General features: G+C 52.5%; 1 protein-coding gene across 2 annotated transcripts in view; it reads right to left on the bottom strand.

The window, feature by feature from the left end:
• Positions 1-21,412, bottom strand: part of BEND3 (BEN domain containing 3) — a 43,071-nt gene that overhangs the window by 7,386 nt on the left and 14,273 nt on the right. For both annotated transcript variants that reach the window (XM_051855418.2, XM_051855419.2), the window contains exons 2-3: positions 16,897-16,944; positions 16,238-16,422 (exon numbers count right to left, since the gene is read on the bottom strand). In XM_051855418.2, the coding sequence (XP_051711378.2) occupies positions 16,238-16,422; positions 16,897-16,933 (222 nt within the window). In that variant the 5' untranslated portion in view covers positions 16,934-16,944. The remainder of the gene's footprint in view (positions 1-16,237; positions 16,423-16,896; positions 16,945-21,412) is intronic.

Here is a 21,412-nt window from a genome sequence, read left to right as displayed (position 1 = left end):
AAGGCCGAGAAGCGATTCTCTCTGTCTTTCTCTCTCACTGTCTATAACTCTACTTGTCAAATAAAACAAAAACAAACAAACAAACAAAAAAAGATCAAATGCACAGGCCTTGGAGCCAACCTGGCAGCCGTGGAAGCCTCCGGCTCTGCCAGCTATGTGCCCTTGGCCGAGTTACTTAACCTCTGGAAATATCCATTTCTTCATCTGTCAAATGGGCGTCTATGTGGGTTAAATAGTTTCTGTCCAGTTCCAAGCACTTCCCTGACCCATTACATACAGGTGCTTGAGAACGGGAGCTGTTCCCAGCCACAGAACCCTCTTGGGCAACCGCGGGGCCCACGGGCACTCTGGAATTCACGCTGCCACACAGCAGTGGAAGCTCCTGGGAGGAGGGGCGGGGGCACCTCATGCTGTCAAGCTCTGTCAAGGACGTGGTTCCCCCTGGAGCACAGACTACTTAGAAAGAACACACAGGGAGTGGGTTGGGGCTGGCTGCTGTTTTGTGCAGCCATTAAGATGCCACTGGGGACACATCCCATGTTGGATGAGCCCGGTTGAAGTCCTAGTTCCTTTTCCTATTCCAGCTTCCTGCTCATGTGCACCCTGGGAGGCAGCAGGTGATGGCTCAGGTAATCGGTGGGAGACCCAGATGAACCTCCTTGCTCCTGGCCCTGGCTTCAGTCTGACCCAGTCCTGACCTTTTCAGCTATCTGAGTAGTAAACCAGAGAAGAGAAGTTCTCTCTGTGTCTGTTTCTTTCTCTCAACTCTTTCAAAATAAATAAACCCTAAGAAAAGACATATATCTACCTATATAGTTAGCAAGTGATTTGTGACAGATGTCAAAGGTAATTAAGTGGAGAAAGTATAGTCTTTTCAACAAATAGTTCTGAACAACTGGCTATCTATGCAACATATATATTTTTTCCATCCATACCCAATATCATATACAAATATAAACTCAAATGGATCACAGACCTAAATGTAAAATTTAAAATTCTATTAAGTCTAGAAAAAAACATCAGGAAAGAAAACCCAGACAGCAAGAAGATATTTGCAAATCGTACAGGTGTATCTGGTAGAGGATTTTAATACAGAACACACACAAAACTCAATCTAACAATGACATACAGTTAGTAATTCCAGCAGGCATTCTGAATAAGACATACACATGGGAAATAAGCATATAAAAATATGCCCACTAACAACATGGAAATTAAAACCACACAGTGTCATCCACATCAGGATGGGTAAAATAAAAAAGACAGACAATACCAAGTACTGGAGATGGTGAAGGGCCTGCAGCTCACCTGCTCCACTGGTGGGGATACAAAGTAGGCTAAGCACATGGGGAAACTCTTGGCAGGCACACACGGACTCTATGACCTGGGTACTCAATTCCTCAGTATGTGCTTATTTACCAAGCAAAAGAAAGCACAGGTTCACACAAATGCGTGCAGAATCATGCTGGCAGGCAGCTGCATTTGGAAATATCCAAGAATTAGAAGGACAGAAGCCAAGTTTTTCTTGATACCTAGATAAACACACTGTGTGATTGTCATACCGTGGAATAAAAAGAACGAGGGCACTTGCAACACAGCTCAAAATCACTGCTGAGTGGAAGACGCCAGGCAAACAGAAGGAGCTGCACAGTTTGCTTCTATTTACATAAAATCCTAGGAGAGGCAGCCTTAACGACAGTGACAGAAAGCAGATTAGTGGTTGCCCAGGGGTGGCGGGCGGATTCAGAGGGACACACGAGAACTTTAGTGGGTAATGGATATGATGATGCTCTTGATTGTGGCAATGCTTTCGCTGGCACACCGTACACAGATGTCAGAACGCATCAGACTGCACACTTTCCATGCCACTCACTGCATCTCTGTCGAAACCCAATCAACCTGCTTTGGACAGAAGCTGAATGTGACCCAGAGACTCAATAGAATATATTTTTGAGGGTTTAATTAAGCTGGCAGGCTAATTAGTGAGTGCCGGTGGGCGTCAGGGGAGCAGGTGGAGCTGAAGCACAAGTCCCCACTTCCGTCAGTGTGGCCTGCCTCAGGCAACTGGAGAATGGACAAGAACAAAGTGCCTCCTAGCACACAGTGTCTGCACCTGGGAAAAACATCGTTGGCTTCGGCTGGCCCGGCCAGTGCCTTGTAAACTCAATACCATGTCACCTGGGGTCTCGTTAGAATGCACAGCAGGAAGCCTGGGGCTGCGCTTCTAACAAGCTCCCGGTGCTGTGGGCCTTCCCCGGGTGACCAGGGCCTAGGAGAGAGTGTGTGCTCTGTCTCTCCTCCCAGCAGATGTCATGTGCAAGGCTTCCGTTACCTAACGCCAGAACAAAACAGTGCAGGAGGGGGTTTTGCAGCCTAGGACAAAAGAGGGCAAAGGACCCTCTCAATAGGCTTCGTTTGCAGGGCTGTGTCCCTTCGGGGTGCCTGGGCTTGGTCCCCAGCTTCGGCTCCTGACTCCACCAGCCTCCTGCTAATGTGCACCCGCTGAGGCGGGAGGTGACAGCTGAAGTTAATTGAGTTCTTGCCACCCACGTGGGATGTCTACCTTGCGTTCTTAGTTCCTGGCTTTGGCCCCTGGCCAAGCCCCAGTCACCATGGGCATCTGGGGAGTGAACCAGCAGATACAAGCACTCTCTGCCTCTCAAATAAATTTTTAAAAATTAATTTTAAAATGTTAAAAAAAAAAACAAAAACAAAAACAAAAAGTCAGGGGCAGGGCACCAGCATTTTGGTACACCAGTTTATGCCACTGCTTGTAACTCCGCATCCATATCAGAGACCCGGGTTGAGTCCCGGCTGCTCCACTACTCATCCAGCCCTCTGCTAATTCGCCTGCGGAAGCATTGGGAGATGGCCCAAGGGCTTAGACTCCTGCACCCACATGGAGACCCAGTTGGACTCCCTACTCCTGGCTTTGGCCTGGACTGATCCTGGCTGTTCTGGCCATTTGGGGAATGAACCTGCAAACAGAAGACCTCTCTCTCTGTGTGTGTAACTCTGTCTCTCAAATAAGTAAATCTTAAAAAAAAAAAAAAAAAAAAAAAAAAGCTGGGCATTGTGGGTTGAGCCGCTGCTTGGAATGCTCACACTCCAGGGACTGAGTCCTGCCCCCACTTCTGACTCAGTTTCCTGCTACTGAAACAAATTATGGCCCAAATACTTGGGTTCCCGCCACCCACTTGGAAGACCCTGACTGAGTTCCGGGCTCCTGATTTCCGCTGACCCAGCCCCAGCTGTTGCAGGCATTTGGGGGACTGAAACAATGAGAGGTCTCTCTTTCTGTCACCTCTGCCTTTCAAATAACTAGATTTAAAAAACAAACAAACAAACAAACCAAAAAAACAAGCTCAGTCTGCCATGACAGTGAATACGACCCCGAGAGCAGGTGGGCCCACGTGGGAAACCGTCCAGGGGATCACAGGAACATGGAAAACTTGGAGCCACTAAACATGCTGATCTCACTTGAAGTAGTGAGTTACTTCCTGTACCTTGCCTTGTGGCTAATAGAATAATCTTACCCCTATGAGAGAACGGTTAATTTTTCTCTGAGTCTCCACTGATAACAGCTTGCAAAAGAAAAGTTTCTCAACTCTCCAGGAGTCTGCGGATGAAGGATCCTGGTGAGTGCTTAGGTTCTCCCGGGAACTGGCCCACACTTTTGGCACGGTTGGTTTGTACAGGAATCTTCAGCAAGTTCAGGGAAAATGTGTTGTGTAAAAACTATGCATGCATTTCAATTTTTTTGCACCAAAATAAGTCTTTTAATTCATTTTTCCACAATATTTTTCCCCCTTTGAGAGGCACAGAGAAAGAGAGAGACAGAGACAGAGAGACCTTCCATCCACTGGGTCACTTCCCAAATGTCCAGAGTGGCCAGGGCTGGGTCAGGCCAGAGCCTGGAACTCAATCCAGGGCTCCAATGTGAAGTGTCAGGTACTTAATCACTCGAGCCGTCACCACTGCTTCTCAGAGTCTGCATTAGCAGGAAGCTAAAGTCTGGAGCTGGAGGCAAGGACTGAACCCAAACACTGCACTATTGGACACAGGCACCTTAACAGGTGTCAGGTGCTGGGCCCAGCGCCTGCTCCCATGACCTTTTTCAATACCCCCACATAAGCTAAAAAGGGATCAGTGGCACTTGTCCCTCATCTCTGTCTCTCTCTCTCTCTCACACACACACACACATACACACACAGAACAGAGCAGAGCAGAGCAGCAGGTGGGGGGAGCCTGTGACAGGTGGCTGCTACCTGCCACACTGTCCTGGGGCCTCCTCCTCACCATCCCCATTCTCACACTGCACAATGGGGCCATGTCACCCCTGGGTCCATCCCAGCCTGGCCATTGTGGGCATTTGGGAAGTGACTCAATGGTTGGGAGGTTTCTGTCTCTGTCTCTCCCTCTCTGCCTCTCAAAAAAAAAAAAAAAAACAAAAAAACAAAAAAACAAAACTATGGAAAAAATGGTATTAAAAGATTATTTTGGTGCAAAAAAATTTGAAAGCTGAAAATATCAGAGGGCGTTGTACACGGTAAATACATTTGGGAAAGTTTTCCTTCATCTCTGTGTGTGTCTGTGTATTTACAGACGAATGAGTCCATGTGTGGGTTCCTGTTGAAAAGCAGTAACAGATTCAAAAGTGTCTTACGTGTTAATTCCTGCAGACTGCTCTAATTAGATTTTTACTCACCATCACGTTCTAGTACACCAAAATAACTTTCGGGGTTCCATGGTTCAGGAGAATACTATTTACCAAGACAGAGAGATCTGAGTTTGTACTGTCAGTAACTAGGGGCCAATGCAGTGATGTGGTGGGTTTAGCTGCAGCCTCCGATGCCAGCATCACATACAGACGCTGGTTCGAATCCTGGCTGCTCCACTGCTAACGCCCTGGGAAAACAGCAGATATTGGCCCAAGTCTTTGTGCCCCTGGCACCTACGTGGGACACTAGAAGAAGCTCCCAGCTCCTGGCTTTGGCCTGGTCCAGACCTAGCTGTTGTGGCCATCTGGGGAGTGAACCAGCGGATAGAAAATCAATCAGAAGAGCAATCTCTCTGTAACTCTGCCTTTCACATCAATCAGTCTTACAAAGAAAAACGGTTGACAACATCCGGGGTGGCTTTAGAAAAGGAGCCTGCTTTACAAGCAGTCACCCTGGTCACTGGGGGGAGGCGCCCTTGCAGAAGCGGGGTCATGGGAAACACACGCCCTGCAGCCAGAGCCCAGGCTGCGGAGGGAGAGCTGCCCTCATCAACGCCCAGCGCCGGAAACGAGCACGGGGGAGCTTCTGGGGGCGCTGCCGGAACACCACACCAACAGCAAGTGTCTCTCGGCTCCCCCGCATTCCGGCGGCGGGCAGGAGGCGGGAGCCCATTAGGATTGGAAATCCCCTCTCTAACTCTCAATATGCGGCCTCATTAATACAAATATTTCTGTTTCCACCAAGCACGGCAGAATCGCTGCAGTCAATAGAAATATTTTTGGCGAAACTGCTCAGATAAAAAATGCTCCAGTCCCAGCAGAGGGCAATGTTCCTCGCTCCCAGAAACCCTGCCTGCACAATCCAACCCAGCACGGAGAGCAGGCTCCGAGAGATCCCCACGCTGCTGTCCTGTCAGCTCGGCGCTCCAATTAATTCCACAAACGCTGCCGAGCCGACGACGGGCTGGCTGCATTTGCTGCCGACGATAAAATCTCTGCTCAGCTGTCTAGGAGTATCAAGAAATCTTTAAATCTGTGCTACTTGGCACAGGGTGTCTGCTTGACACGGTTCCCAATTCTCCGAGGCTCATCTTCCAACCATATGGGAGCTCGGCTGCAAGGCTCAGGCGCAGTGATGCCAGCACCCAGCCCGGATCTGCACTCCCGGGGCCCTTCACTCTACCTCGGGCACCCGCAGACTCGGAGAACTGAATGGATAAGGAGAGGCTGACTCTGGGTCACAAGTGAGCGGTAAGGGGGGCTGCTCGGTGTTGGTGCCTGTTGACACCCCAGGGGCTGGGCCGCTGCACCCCCCAGGTATCAGACCTCTTCATCAAGACCCCAGACCCAGGAGCAGTCATGAATTCAGCGGCTAAATGGAGCCCCGAGTCAGTCAACCGGAACCCCAGGAAAGCAGCACCGTGGACCTCCAGGGCAGGGCGGTGTCCAACGGCGGCCAGGGGCCTGAGGTCAGCCTTCGGGGGTCACTGTGGCGAGGGTGAGGCTTATCCTGTTCATTTTTTAACAGAATCGTTCTCTGTGGCGTCCTCCTCCTCATCAAGGGACCACAGTGTCTGCATGCCCAGCATCTGGGCACACAGGAAACAAACCCCATGCAGTCTCTGCGAGGTCAGGCCCCAGTGCCTGGGAGAGGGAGCAGCTCCAATGGAGAAGAGCAGAGAGAGAACAAGATGCGGGTGTGGCTAAGGCTCCTGCTGCCCCTTGCAAGTGTCCGACAGCGCAGGGTCTCGGGGCACGGTTCTGAACCAAGCAGGTGTGGGGCGCAACCTTCGCCGGGGCTCACGACCTATCTGCTATGGCTGTGTGAGACTTCTTATGAATCCCTGTGCCACACCCAGGAAGCACCGCCGGGGAGTGCTTGCGCTGCATGAGTGAGATGGTGTTTCTGTTCTGCAGTTCAACCAACCAACCCAGCGCAGGAGAACAAAGCGCACCTCCGCCTGGCACACGGCTCTTCAACATCGCCCCCGCTTCCGTGAACAAAAAGATGATCACCAATAAAAACTCTGGCTCCTCACCTCCCACAGCTGCTGTATTTGGCTGTGCAGCCCTCTCCGGTAGAGGTGCCAGAGAATTCTTTAAATAGCCCTTTGTCAGACTTGTGCAGGGAGCTTTCGCTTCTCCCCTGAGCATCGAGCTTGGTATCGCCCACCGAGCCGGGCACTGAGAAGCTCCCCCGTGATGCACGGTGAGCAGCAGGGGCACCGCGCAAGCCCCCTTCCCTTGGGGTCGGGGAGAGAAGATGCAGGCTGAACTGTGCTCACGGGTGGCCCTCAGAAGCAAGGGGACTCAGGCCCGGGGGTCCGATGGCCTCCCTGCTGGTCCCAGGTCGGTTTCCTTGTGACCTCTGGGGCAGTTGGTCACGGGGGTGGGAGTTGGAGACAGGGGCTGAAGGCCGGTGGGGGCAGGGCCAGACCCATCTCGTGGGCTCTCTCACTGATCCGGCCCGAAGCCAGCGAGGCAGGCAATCCTCTCCCGCATCACGGCGGATACACACGGGACGTGTGCCTCGGAGGCCACGTAGTTGGCCCTCTGCCCCCTTATTTGACTCCGGAGTCTTGGCTCTCTCTGGTGCTTGCTATGCAGTACGTGAGTGAGAGAAGCTAAGGGCAGCGGGGCCGGTATGTGCCCAGCCACCCCGGAGGCCTCATGCCAGGAGCAAGGAGGCCCCACTGGCATCCTAGCCCATGTTTGGTCGGCATGCCTGGGTTGGCTCCTCTGTCTGGGGAACAGTAATTCCTCCCCCTCTTGCTTGCTAGACGGATGGAACGGTGCTCCTGTGGACCGGGTACTGATGACTGACCATGCACCTTCTTCCCATGTTTCTGGGGATGGCTCCTTTCCACCTGCAGGTCCCTCCTGTCTCCCCTGGTGGGGAAAGCGCAGGCACTCCTTGCGCAGCCCTGCCGCCACACACCTAGGAAGGATCAGCAAAGGCCAGGGGGACAGTAGAAGATGGTTCACTCTGCATCTGCTGGTCCTATTCTGAAAAATCCACAAGTTCTGAGGCCAGCACTGTGGCACAGCAGGTTAAACCATAGCCTGCAGTGCCGGCATCCCATATAGGCTGAGTCCCGGCTGCTCCACTTCAGATCCAGCTCCCTACTAATGTGCCTGGGAAAGCAGTAGAAGACGGCCCAAGTGCTTGGGCCCCTGCACACATGTGGGAGACCTGGAGGAAGCTCCTGAGTCCTGGCTTCCATCCTGGCCCAGCCCTGGTCGTTGTGGTCATTTGGGGAGTGAACCAGCAGATGGAAGATATCTCTCTCTGTAACTATGCCTTTCAAATTAATAAATAAATCTTTAAAATAAATAAATAAAAACCCACAAATTCTATAATCTCAGTAAGCAGACAAATGATTCTCAAGGCCTCTGGGTTCCAACACACCAACTTGCACACACTTTTGAAAAAGGAAATACTGCCTTGAATTCACGTGACACCTTTCTACACGGAGTTCCAGGATTTCAAAACGGAGTTCCAAGGTTTCAAAAGGTATCTAGACTCACATTGTTTTTCTAGAAGAGGAAGGAGAGCGGGACGTGAGCCTCACTTCATTTACCCCAATGGAAATCAACAAAGTGAATAATAAAAAGGCCCCCAAATCAGATCCAGGGTTAACCTGTCTCTGCCACTCTGAAGCCTATCGGGTTAGGACCACCTTCTCTGTCGCCAGCCCCTCCCTCACGAGCGCGTGGGACTGTGCTGGTGGACACAGCCGGGGTCGGCCACGTCGGGACTGCTCAGACGCGGCTCCGGCTCCCTTCTCCCCAAGCACAGCCCAATCCCTGCAGGGCACCTGCAGCTCCAGCCAAGGCTGCCTGCCTCTCCCAGCAACGGCTGCATTTCCACAGCTTTCCTGCGTCCTGGAAAACCGTCCTCCAGCAGCCTGAAGGAAGTCTAGCCCCATGCTCCCTGTCCTGAGCTGCGCTGAACAAAGGCTTCAACTGAAGAGCGGAACTGTAAGAACCATGTCCTTGTCTTTCTGCCCAAGGCTATGACGATGCTCCCTTTCCTGGGATCCCATGACAACAAACATTTAGGGACAGAAAGGATAGAGCGTCACCGCCCAGGAAGGCTACCGGCCAGCCCGCAAGCGGCCACAGTGCGGCGGGAGAGCCTGCTCCTCCTGCCCGGTGCACTGTTCACAGCAACGGCTCCAACTGCGAAGGCTTCTTCCCAGTGTAACCTGATTGCTGCTGCCAACAGGAAGTAGAGTCTGTTTTTCACTCCTGAGTCTAACTTTGGTCCCGCAACCTGCTTTGACCAATGGGACGCAAGCAAAAGTGATGCAAGCAGAGGTTCAACAAGCATCAGTGGTACTGTGCAGCAGGTTCACCCCACTCCTGGGAGCTCCTCCATCCTCACGCGAACAAGCCAGGACCAGCCTCCTGGAGGGGCAGCCGGGCCTCAAGGCATCCCAGCCCAGACCCCCAAGTGATGCCCCTGCAGGCTGGTCAGCTCCAAACAGGGCCGGTAGAACCAGAGGACACAGCGGCTGGTCCACAGAGCTCGGAGCAGAGGAACTGGCAGCGGCTTGAAGCTAAGGTCTGGGGTGGTTGGTTCCGCAGCATGGAAGAACTGCGTTCGACACTGCCTTCCACTTCCGGAACTCTGGCCTCAGAGCCTGAGGCAACGTGACACACAGCAGGGAATGTTTCTGCAGGACCTGTCCCCAGCGCGCATGGGCATCGAGACCCCAAAGGCTCGTGTCACTGACACTGAGAGGGCAGGAACGTGATCCGCTGATACAGTCTGGTGGAGGGGGCTTGGGGAGGGACTGGAAAGGGTCAGCGGCCAGGGTGCAGCCCCCTGATCAGTCACGGTGGCTTCAGGAGAGACCCCATGAGGGAGCTCCCAGTCCCTCGGCCTCTGCCATCCTCCACCCTCCTCAGATACCTGACCAATGGGAACCACACAGTATTTGTGAACTTCAAAAACCGTGAGCAAAATAAACGTTACTTCCTTTCAAAGCAACTTCTCTCGGGTGTCTGCTACAGTGACAAAGACGACCAGCACAGGTGTTCCTTCACGAACTGGACATACTGCTTCCCAGCACTTTCAGAACAACCCTGCCCTGCTAAAACACTCAGATAAGGCGACCAGCTTAATATATGTGAGTGGTAATAACACAAAACTGGAAAACACCTAAATACGAACCATTAGGAGACAGGGTAAGAAATAAATTATGGTTTAATAAAACAAAAGAAAAAGCAAAGGGTTAAATGCTTCTCCAGGGGCCAGCACTGTGGCACAGCAGGTTAAGCCACTGCTTGCAACACCTGCATCCCATGTGGGTGCCAGTTCTAGTCCCGGCTTCCCCACTTCCGATCTAGCTCTCTGCTAAGGCGGGGGGAAAGCAGCAGGAGATGGTGGAAGTGCTTGGGCCCCTACCACCCAAATGTGAGGCCCAGATGAAGCTCCTGACTCATGGCTTCAGCCTGGCCCAGCCCTGGCCACTGTGGCCATTTGGGGAGTGAAACAGTGGATGGCAGATCTCTCTCTCTGCCTTTATTTCTGTAATTTTGCCTTACAAAAATAAATCTTAAAAAAAAAAAAAGTTCTTCCTACAAGCTTCTCAGCTAACCATTTTGCACTCTTTATCTGACAAAGAGCAGGCATGAGCCTGGAATCTGTGAGTTGAATCCAGCCACCACTCACAACATGGGAAGCTGCCCTCCAAGCCCAAAACCCTTCCTCCCATCCCAGGGGAGGGAGCAAGTGGCTGATTCAGGCATCCAGAGATGAGGGTGGGATATTTCTAATTATTCCTTTATTAAAGGGGGGGGGAGGGGTGGTGGCTCACAGATGTAAAAGAAAACCCATCCCTTTTCCTGAGCATTGCAGAATTTTACAATGTAATGCTCAAGTTACTACTCAGAAGGTGGAAACAGGTGTGGGTATTTGCACAGCAACTAAGATATCTCTTGGGATCCCCACATCCCTTATCAGAGTGCCTAGGTTCAAGGTCTGCCTCCACTCTCCACTGCAGCTACCTTCTCGGGGAGGCAGCAGGTAATGGCTCAAGTCATCGAGTCTCTGCCACCCATGTGGGAGACCATGATTAAACTAGGAGTTTCCACTCCACACTAACAATAAGTAAAAGGCTAAAACAACGAACCGAATATCAACAACTTTTCTTAGATTGGTAAGACAGGTGAGGTCACAGGAAAAACTACTGCTCCTTAAACTGGAAGGGGAAATGACTGGGGCAGACACCAAGTGCCCGAGACCAGTAGCTGGGCTGGGGAAACCTGCACTGCAATTGCTGATGTGCTGGGGGTTCCACGTGGGAAGTCAGAGAATGGATCCATTCCTGGGGGGCACCCGAGCTTTTGTAGGCCATATGTCAAACAGCCCTAGCGGAGTCTCTCAGTGAGTATTAGAGAAAAACCCCCTTGCGCCTGTGGAAGGAAAAGGGGAAATGGAACCTCTGTGAAATCCTCCAGCGTATTCTGTTTTTAAGAAGATGGGTCGGCTGGCGCTGTGGCTCACTAGGCTAATCCTCCGCCTGCGGCACCAGCATCCCGGGTTCTAGTCCCGGTTGGGGCGCCAGATTCTGTCCTGGTCGCTCATCTTCCTGTCCAGCTCTCTGCTATGGCCCAGGAAGGCAGTGGAGGATGGCCCAAGTCCTTGGGCCCTGCACCCACATGGGAGACCAGGAGAAGCACCTGGCTCCTGGCTTCAGATCAGCACGGTGCGCCGGCCGTAGCAGCCATCGGGGGGTGAACCAATGGAAAAGGAAGACCTTTCTCTCTCTGTCTCTCACACTGTCCACTCTGCCTGGCCAGAAAAAAAAAAAAAAAAAAAAAAAAGATGGGTCCTGGGGGCCAGAACCGTGGTGTAGCAGGTAAGGCCGCCGCAAGCAGTGCGGTGCTGGTTCGAAACCCAGCTGCTCCATTGCCTATCCAGCTCTCTGCTATGTCCTGGGAAAGCAGTAGAAGATGGCCCAAGTCCTTGCGTCCCTGCACGCACGTGGGAGACCCAGAAGAAGTTTCTGGCTCCTGGCTTTGGATCGGCCCAGCTCCAGCCATTGTGGCCATCTGAGGAGTGAACTAGCAAATGGAAGACCTCTCTTTCTCTCTCTCTCCATGCCTCTGTCTCTCTGTAGCTATGCCTTCAAATAAATAAATAAATAAATAAATAGAGAAGAAGAAGAAGAGAAAAGAGAGGAGAGGAGAGGAGAGGAGAGGAGAGGAGAGGAGAGGAGAAGAGAAAAAAGAAGAAGAAGAAGAAGAAGAAGAAGGGTCCCAGGGCAGGTGCTGTGGCCCAGCAGGTTAATCCACTGGTTGGGACATCTGCATCCCATAAGGGAGTGTCTGAGATCAAATCTCGCTCCTGCTTCTAATCCTACTGCTCACCCTGGAAGGCAGCAGATGATGGCTCAAGTACTTGGGCTCCTTCCACTCACACTGGAGACCTGGATGGAGTTCTGGGCTCCTAGCTTTGGTCCAGCCCAGCCTCAGCTGTTTGTGGGCCAGCAGATGGAATATCCATCTCTCTCTCTCACACACTTTGAAATAAAATAAATAATAGGAGATTTGTCCTCAGGAGAAAGTACCCAGAGCCTTTCCTGCTGGCGACTCAGCAGAACCCATCTACCAGAGGTGCAGGAGTGTTGAGCAACCAAGCCCTACTCAGGGCTCAGCGGAGCTTCCCCGGCCCCCACAGATCACTACTGCATCGCCAGAGGCCTACTTACAGCAGCACCTTTCACCCACCACGTTGGGTGTGGCTATCTAGAAAGAACCCGCAAGATATACTAAGACCAAATCAGACTCAAGTATGGGAGGAATGTGGGAATTGCCAAACAAAGAGTTCGAAACAGCTATGATGAATATGCTCGGGGCTCTGATGGGTAAAGCAGACAGCATGCAAGAGCCAGAGAGACAATGTGCTCACAGATCTGGAAATTCTAAGAAATGAACAGACACACTAGAGGTAAATGGCACTGTAACAGAAATGAAGAATGTCTTTGATGGGCTATTGATGGCTGGATAGCACTAAGGAAAGAATCTCTGAGCTTTGTGATATCTCAAAAGGAAATTGCACAACTGGAAAGTAAAGAGAAAAAAAATGAAGAAGACCACAACGGGGCCTGCTTATGGCACAGGGATTTGAGCTGCTACTTGCGATACAGGCATCCCATATGAGTACCAGTTCAAATCCCTGCTACTCCACTTCTGATCCAGCTCCCTGCTAATGTGCCTGGCTGGGAAAGCAGCAGATGATGACCTGAATCCTTGGACCCCTGCTACCAGACTCCTGGCCACAGCCTGGCCCGGCCCCAGCAGCTGCAGCCATTTAGGGAGTGATATGGCTGATAGAAGAGCTCTCTCTGTCTCTGTGTCTCTCCCTCTCTCTCCGTCACTCTGCCTTTCAAATAAATATATCTTAGAAAAAAAAAAAAAAAGAAAGAAAAAGAAAAGAAACCACAACAGAATAGCCAAGAACTATGGACAACTACACGAGGTGTAACATTCACATAACAGGAATACTAGCAGAGGAAAGAGTGAAAGGAACAGAAGAAATATTGGATACCATGATGACCAAAAATATCCCAAATTAATGTCAAGACACCAAACCATACATCCAGGAAGCTTGGAGAACACCAAGAAAGATAATTGCCAAAAACCTACAAATATCAATTTCAAACTAAAGAAGACCAAAGATGAGAAAAACCCTGCAAGAAGACAGACCTGGGGGTGGGGGAACCTTACTCATAGAGGAGCAGCAACAAGAATTACACCCAGCTTCTCTGCAGACACCATGAAAGCAGGATGGTGGAGTGAAACAGATAAAGTGTGCTAGGAAAAAAACTATCAACCTAGATTTTTGTGCCCTACAAAGTTACCTTTCAAAAGAGAACGAGGGGTTGGCGCTGTGGAATAGTGGGTTAAGATGCCACCGGTAATGCATGTATTTCCAGTAGATGCTGTTTTGTATCCTGGCTGCTCTACTTCCGATCCAGCTCCCTGCTAATGGCCCGGGGAAAGCAGTGGAGGATGGTCCAAGAGTTTGGGGCCCTGCCACCCACATGGGAGATCCAGATGAAGCTCCTGGCTCCTGGCTTTGGTCTGGCCCAGCCCTGGTTGTTGCAGGCATTTGGGGAGTGAACTGGCAGATAGATGGGGGCCCGCTCGCTCACTCTCTCTCTCTCCCCCTTCCTCCCCAACCTCCCTCCCTCCCATTCGCCTTCCTGCTCTCTCCACAATGTGGTCTATCTTGATGAATATTCCACGTAAGTTTGGAAGAATGTATATTCTGCTGTCATTGGGTGAAGTAGTCTACAGATGTCAGTTCTATCCAGTTGACAGTGCTGCTGGGCCCAACTATGTCCCAATGCATCTTCTGCCTGTTAGATCGGTCCATTCCCAACGGAAGAGTGCTGAAGCCTCCTCCAATTACAACAGGAACTCTCTTTCAGTGGGTGGAGTCACAGTATGTGGTGGTTTCCAACAGAACTAAACATACTCTTACCTTTGATCTAGTCATTACACTTCTTGGTATTTACCCAAAGGTGTTACAAACTGGATGCACACATGCTCTACACGTGGACATTCTCGGCAGCTTTATTAATAATTGCCAAAACCTGGAAGTAGCCAAGGTGTCCTTCAGCATGTGAATGTATAAATGTAGTCTGTCTAGACAATGGACTGTGAGTCAGCACTAAAAGGAAATGAGCTATGAAGCCATGAGCAGGAGTGGAGAAAACTTAAGTGCATATTGCTAAATGCATGAAGCCAATCTGGAAAGGCTATGTGCTGTACGATTCCAATCAGGACATCTTGGAAAAGGCAGAACTGTGGGCTGTAAAGAGACCAGTGGTGGTCAGGGGCCAGGTGGGTGCAGCGGCGAAACTACCACAGGGCAGTGAAACTACTCGGTGCACTCCAATGGCAGACACATGTCATCATCCATTTGTCCAAACCCACAGACTACCTAACACCCAGAGCACATCCTAGCGCAATGGAGGGACTCTGGGCGACAATGGCTGGGGAGTGGATGGGGGCAGAACAGGTGTAGAGGCCAGTGACAGAGAAGTCTGTACCTTTTACATGTTGCACTTGCTTGAAAAACAAAGCCTACTACAACAGATAGAAAGGAATGACATATCAATACATGCTACAGTAAGGATGAACCTTGCAATCACCGTGCTGAGTGAAAGAAGCCAGACTCAAAGGGCCACAGAGCGGCCGATTCCATTTACACGCGATGTCCAGAACAGGCCAACCCACAGAGAGAGGGGAAGTGGAGCAGAGGTCGCTGTTAGAAGCGGCTGCTCGGGGGTAAGAGCTTCTCTGTGGGGTCTGCACACGCTGGAAAATGGACAGTGTTCACGCTTCTCCTCTGTGAATACACCAAGCCCACTGAGCTGTACAATTCAAATCGGCATACTGCATGTTACAGGAATGATATCCCAAAACACCCAAATAAACAAGATGAGATACACACGCCTATCACTCAACAGTCCTGACGTAGAAGGTAGGACCGCATGCAATATAAGCATGCATATTTAAATCCTGGTGAAAATATTACTCTCATTATGCTAATGAAGGTGACGGATACATTTTACTGAATGAAGCCTAACCAGGATCGCCAAATGCACAAATGCGCAGTGTTTATGGATCTGCCCTCACATCGGCAGAGAACCTAACCGATAAAATCAGAGAGGGTCCCAGGCCGAAACCCCAGTGGGCTCAGGCTAATGACAATGAGCCTTGACAACTGGGCCCTGCTGAACAGTGCTGATCTGTGTCTCCAGAGTGCTGGGGAGGGCACAGTGGAGGCGCACTAGACTTGGGAAACCACTATACCAGGAGTTAAGCAGTAACGCCTGACCGTGTCTTCAGCCAACCGGCCGGCCGGCCGGCCCCTGGAAGCCCCAACTGCTGTGTGTCCTGTCTTGTCTCCCACCCAGACTGGAGGCTGCTGGCAGGGACCATCACGCCCGCTGGCATTTTCTACTCTCAGTAGTCAGCCAAATCCCACATAACCAGCACGTGGTTAAGAAATAAAGCAAATTTTTTTAAAAAAAATTATATAGCTTAGGGGTTAACAGGTACAATATGAAAGAATTCCTCACTTCACAAAAGTATTCACTAAGGCTCCTGTAGGGAACAAGCTCCCGGATGCATCGAAAAATGGATTTAACTTCCGAGAAGGGCTGCCAGCCCCCAGCGCTCCTAGGAGTTGGGCTCCATGGAGAGCCGAGCGGGCTCGCATCAACCGTCATTGCTATCATCATGTGCTCACTTCCCCCTGCAGAGACCAGGAAAACCAAACTCCAAAGTGGCTGCACAGAGACTCCCCTCACCCCACAAGGAATGCAGACACAGACAGGACTTCCAGCGAAAGACACCCTCTAGAGACCGGAGCCATCACAGGGCAGCTCGAAGCGAACGCAGCTCGCGCCCCAGGGCTCAGCAGCTGCCCTGATGCCCCAACCCAGAGAAGCTTAGTGCCGGAGCGGAGGGCAGAAGGAGCCGGGCCCTCACCTCGGGGATCAGCCGCCGCCTCTTGGCGCTGGGGACCGAGTCGGGCTGCTTGCGTTTGCCGGCGTCCTGGAGGGCAGTGAAGACGCTGTCCAGAGGGTGCTTCTCAGAAGTCCTGGCGCTCACTGAGCAGTCCAGGGCAGCATCTTCGGCCTCGGTCTCCACCTTCACAGTGTTATTTTTCAGAACTGCGGCAGAGAAGAAAGAGGACTCAGGGGGACAACACCAGGGCCGCCCGGAGCTCAGTAGGAGTCCCTGGATGACAGGGGGCTGTGGCTGCTGTCGCTCCCATGAGGACTTCTACGAAACCTGTGCTTTCCAACGACACCCTTTCCTCTTCTCCCGGAGCTGCATAACAAACTAGGTTTCCAGAACATCTGGTTCAAACTCAGTTGAAAAGTCTTTTGGGGGAGGGGAGGGGAGGGGAGGGGAGGGGAGGGGAAGGGACTGAGCCGAATCTTATTTGTGCTTTTAAAAAGTAACTCGAGAGAGATGCACAAGGTGCTGGTAACAGGTGCATGGTTCCAGGGCTGGGAGGAGACTGGTCATCACACGCCTGTACATATTCTGACCATGTCACGTGCATGGATGACCTAATCAAAAACATGGCATTCGAAATGGGTTTTATTTTTTTAAAAAAGGCATGTACATTTTTTTTTTACCTTCTTCTACATCTTCACTGAATTCAGCTGAGTTCATCTTCTATTCCACTAAATGAAAAGACAAAGATAAAGTCTTGATTTATGGCTAGATTTATTTCTTCATCTCTACCCACAGAGAAATCCCCCTGCCCACCCCCCTACGCCGGCTCTGGGTCCGAGGACCGGCAAGGCCAAGCGGAACCTTGGGGAGTGTGCGTCTGTCTCATCCTGCCTGCAGGTGCCCAGAGCAGCCAGGCCTGTGTGCGCCCGCTGGGAAGAGCCTGTGCTGTCTCTATGAAGCACTTACTGAGCGAGGGCAATGCTATCGGAACAAACCAGGTCTTACAAATGACCCCAGTCTGATGACCTCCCTTTAGTCCTGACGTGTAAGTCCAGTGAGTCCAGTGAGAAAACCCACAAGGGTGAAGGAGGGTGGACGGAAGCTGCGGACCCAGACAGACCGGGCTGAGGTCTCAGGACTCTCATAAAGCGGTCGAGGGACCCGCTGTTCCCAGTGACAGCTGCCTTGCTGCACCCAAGGTGTGGCTTAGTCCCAAGCCGTAAGTGGGAAACACACACCACGGCCAGCCATGAAGCATCCCTCTGCTGACTGATTCATATCGATCACAGATGGAAGTGGTAATACTTGGGGACTTACTGGGCCGAGTGCGTCTTTAAAATGAACTTGGCTTGTTTCAGTAAAGCGGCTACTGGAAAAACTCCAGCTAGCTCTGTGGTCACGCTACATTTTCAGAGGATGGCACTAATCCCGTTCTTCCTTCAGATGCAACGGGGAGAAAAGGACACGACGGTATGTGACGCGTGGGCATGAGAGCGTCACGCAACCTGGTCTGAACGGCACAGCGGAGGGAAGGCAGCAGCCCCTGACTCCTGCCACCCTGGTCCCGACACGACTGACGCAGGGCTGAGCTCATCACTGCCGTCTCCGAGCGCCCGCAAACTCCTCCCAGCAGGAACATCCACAGCGCGTGCTGCACGGGGGCCTCATCTGGGAAACCTCCGTGTCGACCATGGGGAACTGATGAAGCTGATGGACGTGCAGGCTTCTCCTGTGGGTTAGGGGTCAGGGGAGGATAGGGCCAGGGAGCTTCTCCTGAGGAAATTCCATAAGAGGGATGCCATCGCGAGGGTTAGTGACCCACTCCCAGGGCGGCTGTAGCCCTGTGTGGTCGCCCTGCACCCCTTGCAGAGGGGATGGAGAGTGTGGTCAAGAGCAGGACAGGAGGGGCCGGCGCTATGGTGTAGTGGGTGGAGCCACCGCCTGCAGTGCCGGCATCCCAAATGGGTGCCGGTTCGAGACCCGAATGCTCCACTTCCGATCCAGCTCTCTGCTATGGCCTGGGAAAGCAGTGGAAGGTGGCCCAATTCCTTGGGCCCCTGGCTCCTGACTTCGGATCAGCACAGCTCTGGCTGTTGTGGCCATTTGGGGAGTAAACCAACAGATGGAAGACCTCTCTCTCTCTCTCTGCCTCTCCTTCTCTGTGTGCAACTCTGACTTTGAAGTAAAAAAATAAATAAATCTTAAAAAAAAAAAAAAAAAAAAAAACTAAAAAAAGAGCAGGGCAGGAGACATGTATCTGGCTGACTCCATCATCCACTAACCGCCACACTCGCCCAGCGCCTGCACAGCGCATGTGGCTTTTGTCATTCCTGTATTGCTAACTTCCAGGAATGACAAACAAGATTTACTTGAAACCAAAAACGCTTCCTGCTCACCAAGCTTTCCCCCACCTGAGAAACTGAACACAGTGAGGCTGAAGGAAAACAGACAGGGACCCAGGAGCTGTGCTGCCAGAAGCGCCCTCGGACCTGAGCTGGGGGCCGGTCAGTGGCCAGCGTGGGTGGCAACACCAGATGCAAACCCACACCTGCCTGCCAGCCCAATGAAAGGCTCTCTCAAGGAAACATAGTTCAGATCCCCCAAATGCACTGGGCTGGCCCAGTGTCCTCAGAACCACTGCCACGTGGTCACAGAACCCACTCCCCTCCATCCGAGGGCAGGGACAGAAGAGATGGGGAGGCAGGCGTGCCGGGCTGCTGCGGGCAGGGAGCCCGCACACAAGGGAAGAGGCAGGAAAAGAAGGAGATGGCAGAGGGTCTACGTGAAGGAAAATGGGACGGTGGTGCAGACTCTGGGTAGGCAGAAAGCATTAGGACATGAGCACATGCTAGCGGGCAGGAGTGGACGGAGGGGACAAGGCTCAGAGAACCCCAGGTGCGGGCGAGGGCCTCTTTGACTTACTGACCCCCGCACAGGCCCTCCCACGTTGCTCTGCCGGCCCAAAGGGAGCAGCGTGGAGCTGGCCCAGTGGGTGCTGAGGCCGAGGGAGCCTGACAACAAGGAGCAGCCGGCCGCTGGGCGTAGCCAGCCAGGAATGCGGCTCATTGAGCAGAAGGGCTATTTTCTGAATCACCACAGCACAGTGAAAACGACAGGGGAAAGGCACACACCTGAGCCACCCCTGGAGGGGAGCGGGAGGGGAGGGAGAAGTGGGGGTGGCAGGAAGGCTCACAGGGGTGAGGTGGGAGGAAAGAGCTGCCAGCTGCCAGGCTTCAAGTCACCCCAGCGCATCTGCTTTGGAAAACATTGCTGTGTTCATTTATAGACCAGTGACAGATGCGAGGTTAGAACCCAAGGAATCCAGAACGCTGGGTGCTGGGCCCCTTCCCCCAACAGCAATGCAAGGTCTGTGAAGCCGCACTTGCCTGGGCCTGTGATGGTGGCGGGGGACTGGGATCCAGGGGAGGGTCCCCTCTAACAACGGGAGCCCATGGGGGCTGCATGCCAGGCACCTGGATGGCCACTACTCGGGCACCTCTGCCTTGTTCTGGGCTACTCTGCTCCCAGTTGGCAGGTTAATTCACCCAGGGTCTGTCACAGAGGCACTGAGTGGCAGAACCAGGACCCGGGGAGTCTGTCTGTACCTCCTGCAGCAGCCAGAGCGGGAAACAACCGAGTCCTCTTCCTTCTGCTAAGGTTCTGCGGGCAAACACCCTGCCTGTTTCCTGACTTAGGGCCTCTCTGTCCTCTCTGGGGGCCCCCAAACTCCTTTTGCCGTGTGGCTACCAGGAGGAGCAGTCTGTGTCACGCCTGGAGGCAGACTGCATGCCGCTGCGGGGCAGGAGTTGCTGCAAGAGGGGCAAGGGGTCACTCCCTGCCTCCCGGAGCTGACTCAGACAGCCACGGACACTCTTGGGACACTGTTGCATTGCGGCAGGTGGAAAAGAGATGGCTATCACCTTGCTCCAGTCATTTCCTGGTCATCTGCCGGGTGGAGGGTCACAAGCTCTGTCCTCGTGGGCAGCCCGGGGGCCTGGCGTGTCCAGGAAATTCCTCCCGCTTGCCTAACACAGGTGCTGGAGGAGCTGGGCCTTCTGGAAGCTTCTTTTACGTCTCCCCCCTGCCTGCTAGCCTCCAGGCCTTGCATCCCTTTAGTTAAAGGTTTTGAACTCTGTCCACAAACCTCAGACCATGGGCCCATCCCACAATGCATCCAAAATGCCCTCCAACAATCAGCTTTCTCACCAAGTCCCTCAGAAACCCCTGACCAAGCCAAGGGAAGAGTTAAGTGGGTAAAGACGAGAGGCCATGGGACCTGTGCAGCAGCTTTCAAAAGCGATCACTGTCCAGTGGTTAACTTAATGAGGGAAAATGCTCTCTTCTCCTAAAACCAAACGGCCTAGGAAGCCCCGGGCAGAAAGTTTCAAATGCTGCAGAACGCACAGCAGTCCACAAGATTTCATGAAGGCATCCCCCAGACTCCCTCCATCTGCACAGTGGGGATGGGCAGGGCACGGGGTGGAGGCTCGGAGGTCATCAGGACAGCCTTTGGTTTACAGAGGACACAAAAGGAGGGACAACCTCGAGAGTTCAGAAACAGCAAGATGCTTCAGCCACTTGTCGATACCAAATTGACAAGAGTAAGCTGTTGAAATTTGCTACACAAATGCAACAACTTTCAGGGTTTGAGGCTACCTCTGTGCCTCATGCTTAAAAGTGGATGAATCTGGCCGGCACCGCGGCTCACTAGGTTAATCCTCCGCCTTGCGGCGCCGGCACACCAGGTTCTAGTCCCGGTCGGGGCGCCGGATTCTGTCCCGGTTGCCCCTCTTCCAGGCCAGCTCTCTGCTGTGGCCAGGGAGTGCAGTGGAGGATGGCACAAGTCCTTGGGCCCTGCACCCCATGGGAGACCAGGAGAAGTACCTGGTTCCTGCCATCGGATCGGTGCGGTGCTGGCCGCGGCAGCCATTGGAGGGTGAACCAACGGCAAAGGAAGACCTTTCTCTCTGTCTCTCTCTCTCACTGCCCACTCTGTCTGTCAAAAAAAAAAAAAAAAAAAAAAAAGTGGATGAATCTGAATCCTATCAGAATGCCCCTGGCCCGGGGCTGGACAGGGTGCTGAGGATGCAGGAAAGTCTTGGAGAAAGACAAGAAGGCAGAGAAGTGAGACCCACTCATGGTGTGTAGAAGGACCCATGCCTTAAAGAAATGGGAAAAGGCCGGCGCCGCGGCTCA

The sequence above is a fragment of the Oryctolagus cuniculus genome, chromosome 5 (genome assembly GCF_964237555.1).
Source record: "Oryctolagus cuniculus chromosome 5, mOryCun1.1, whole genome shotgun sequence".
Classification (NCBI taxonomy): domain Eukaryota; kingdom Metazoa; phylum Chordata; class Mammalia; order Lagomorpha; family Leporidae; genus Oryctolagus; species Oryctolagus cuniculus.
Note: the sequence above shows the minus strand (reverse complement) of the source record. Positions and strands in the feature narration are given on the sequence as shown.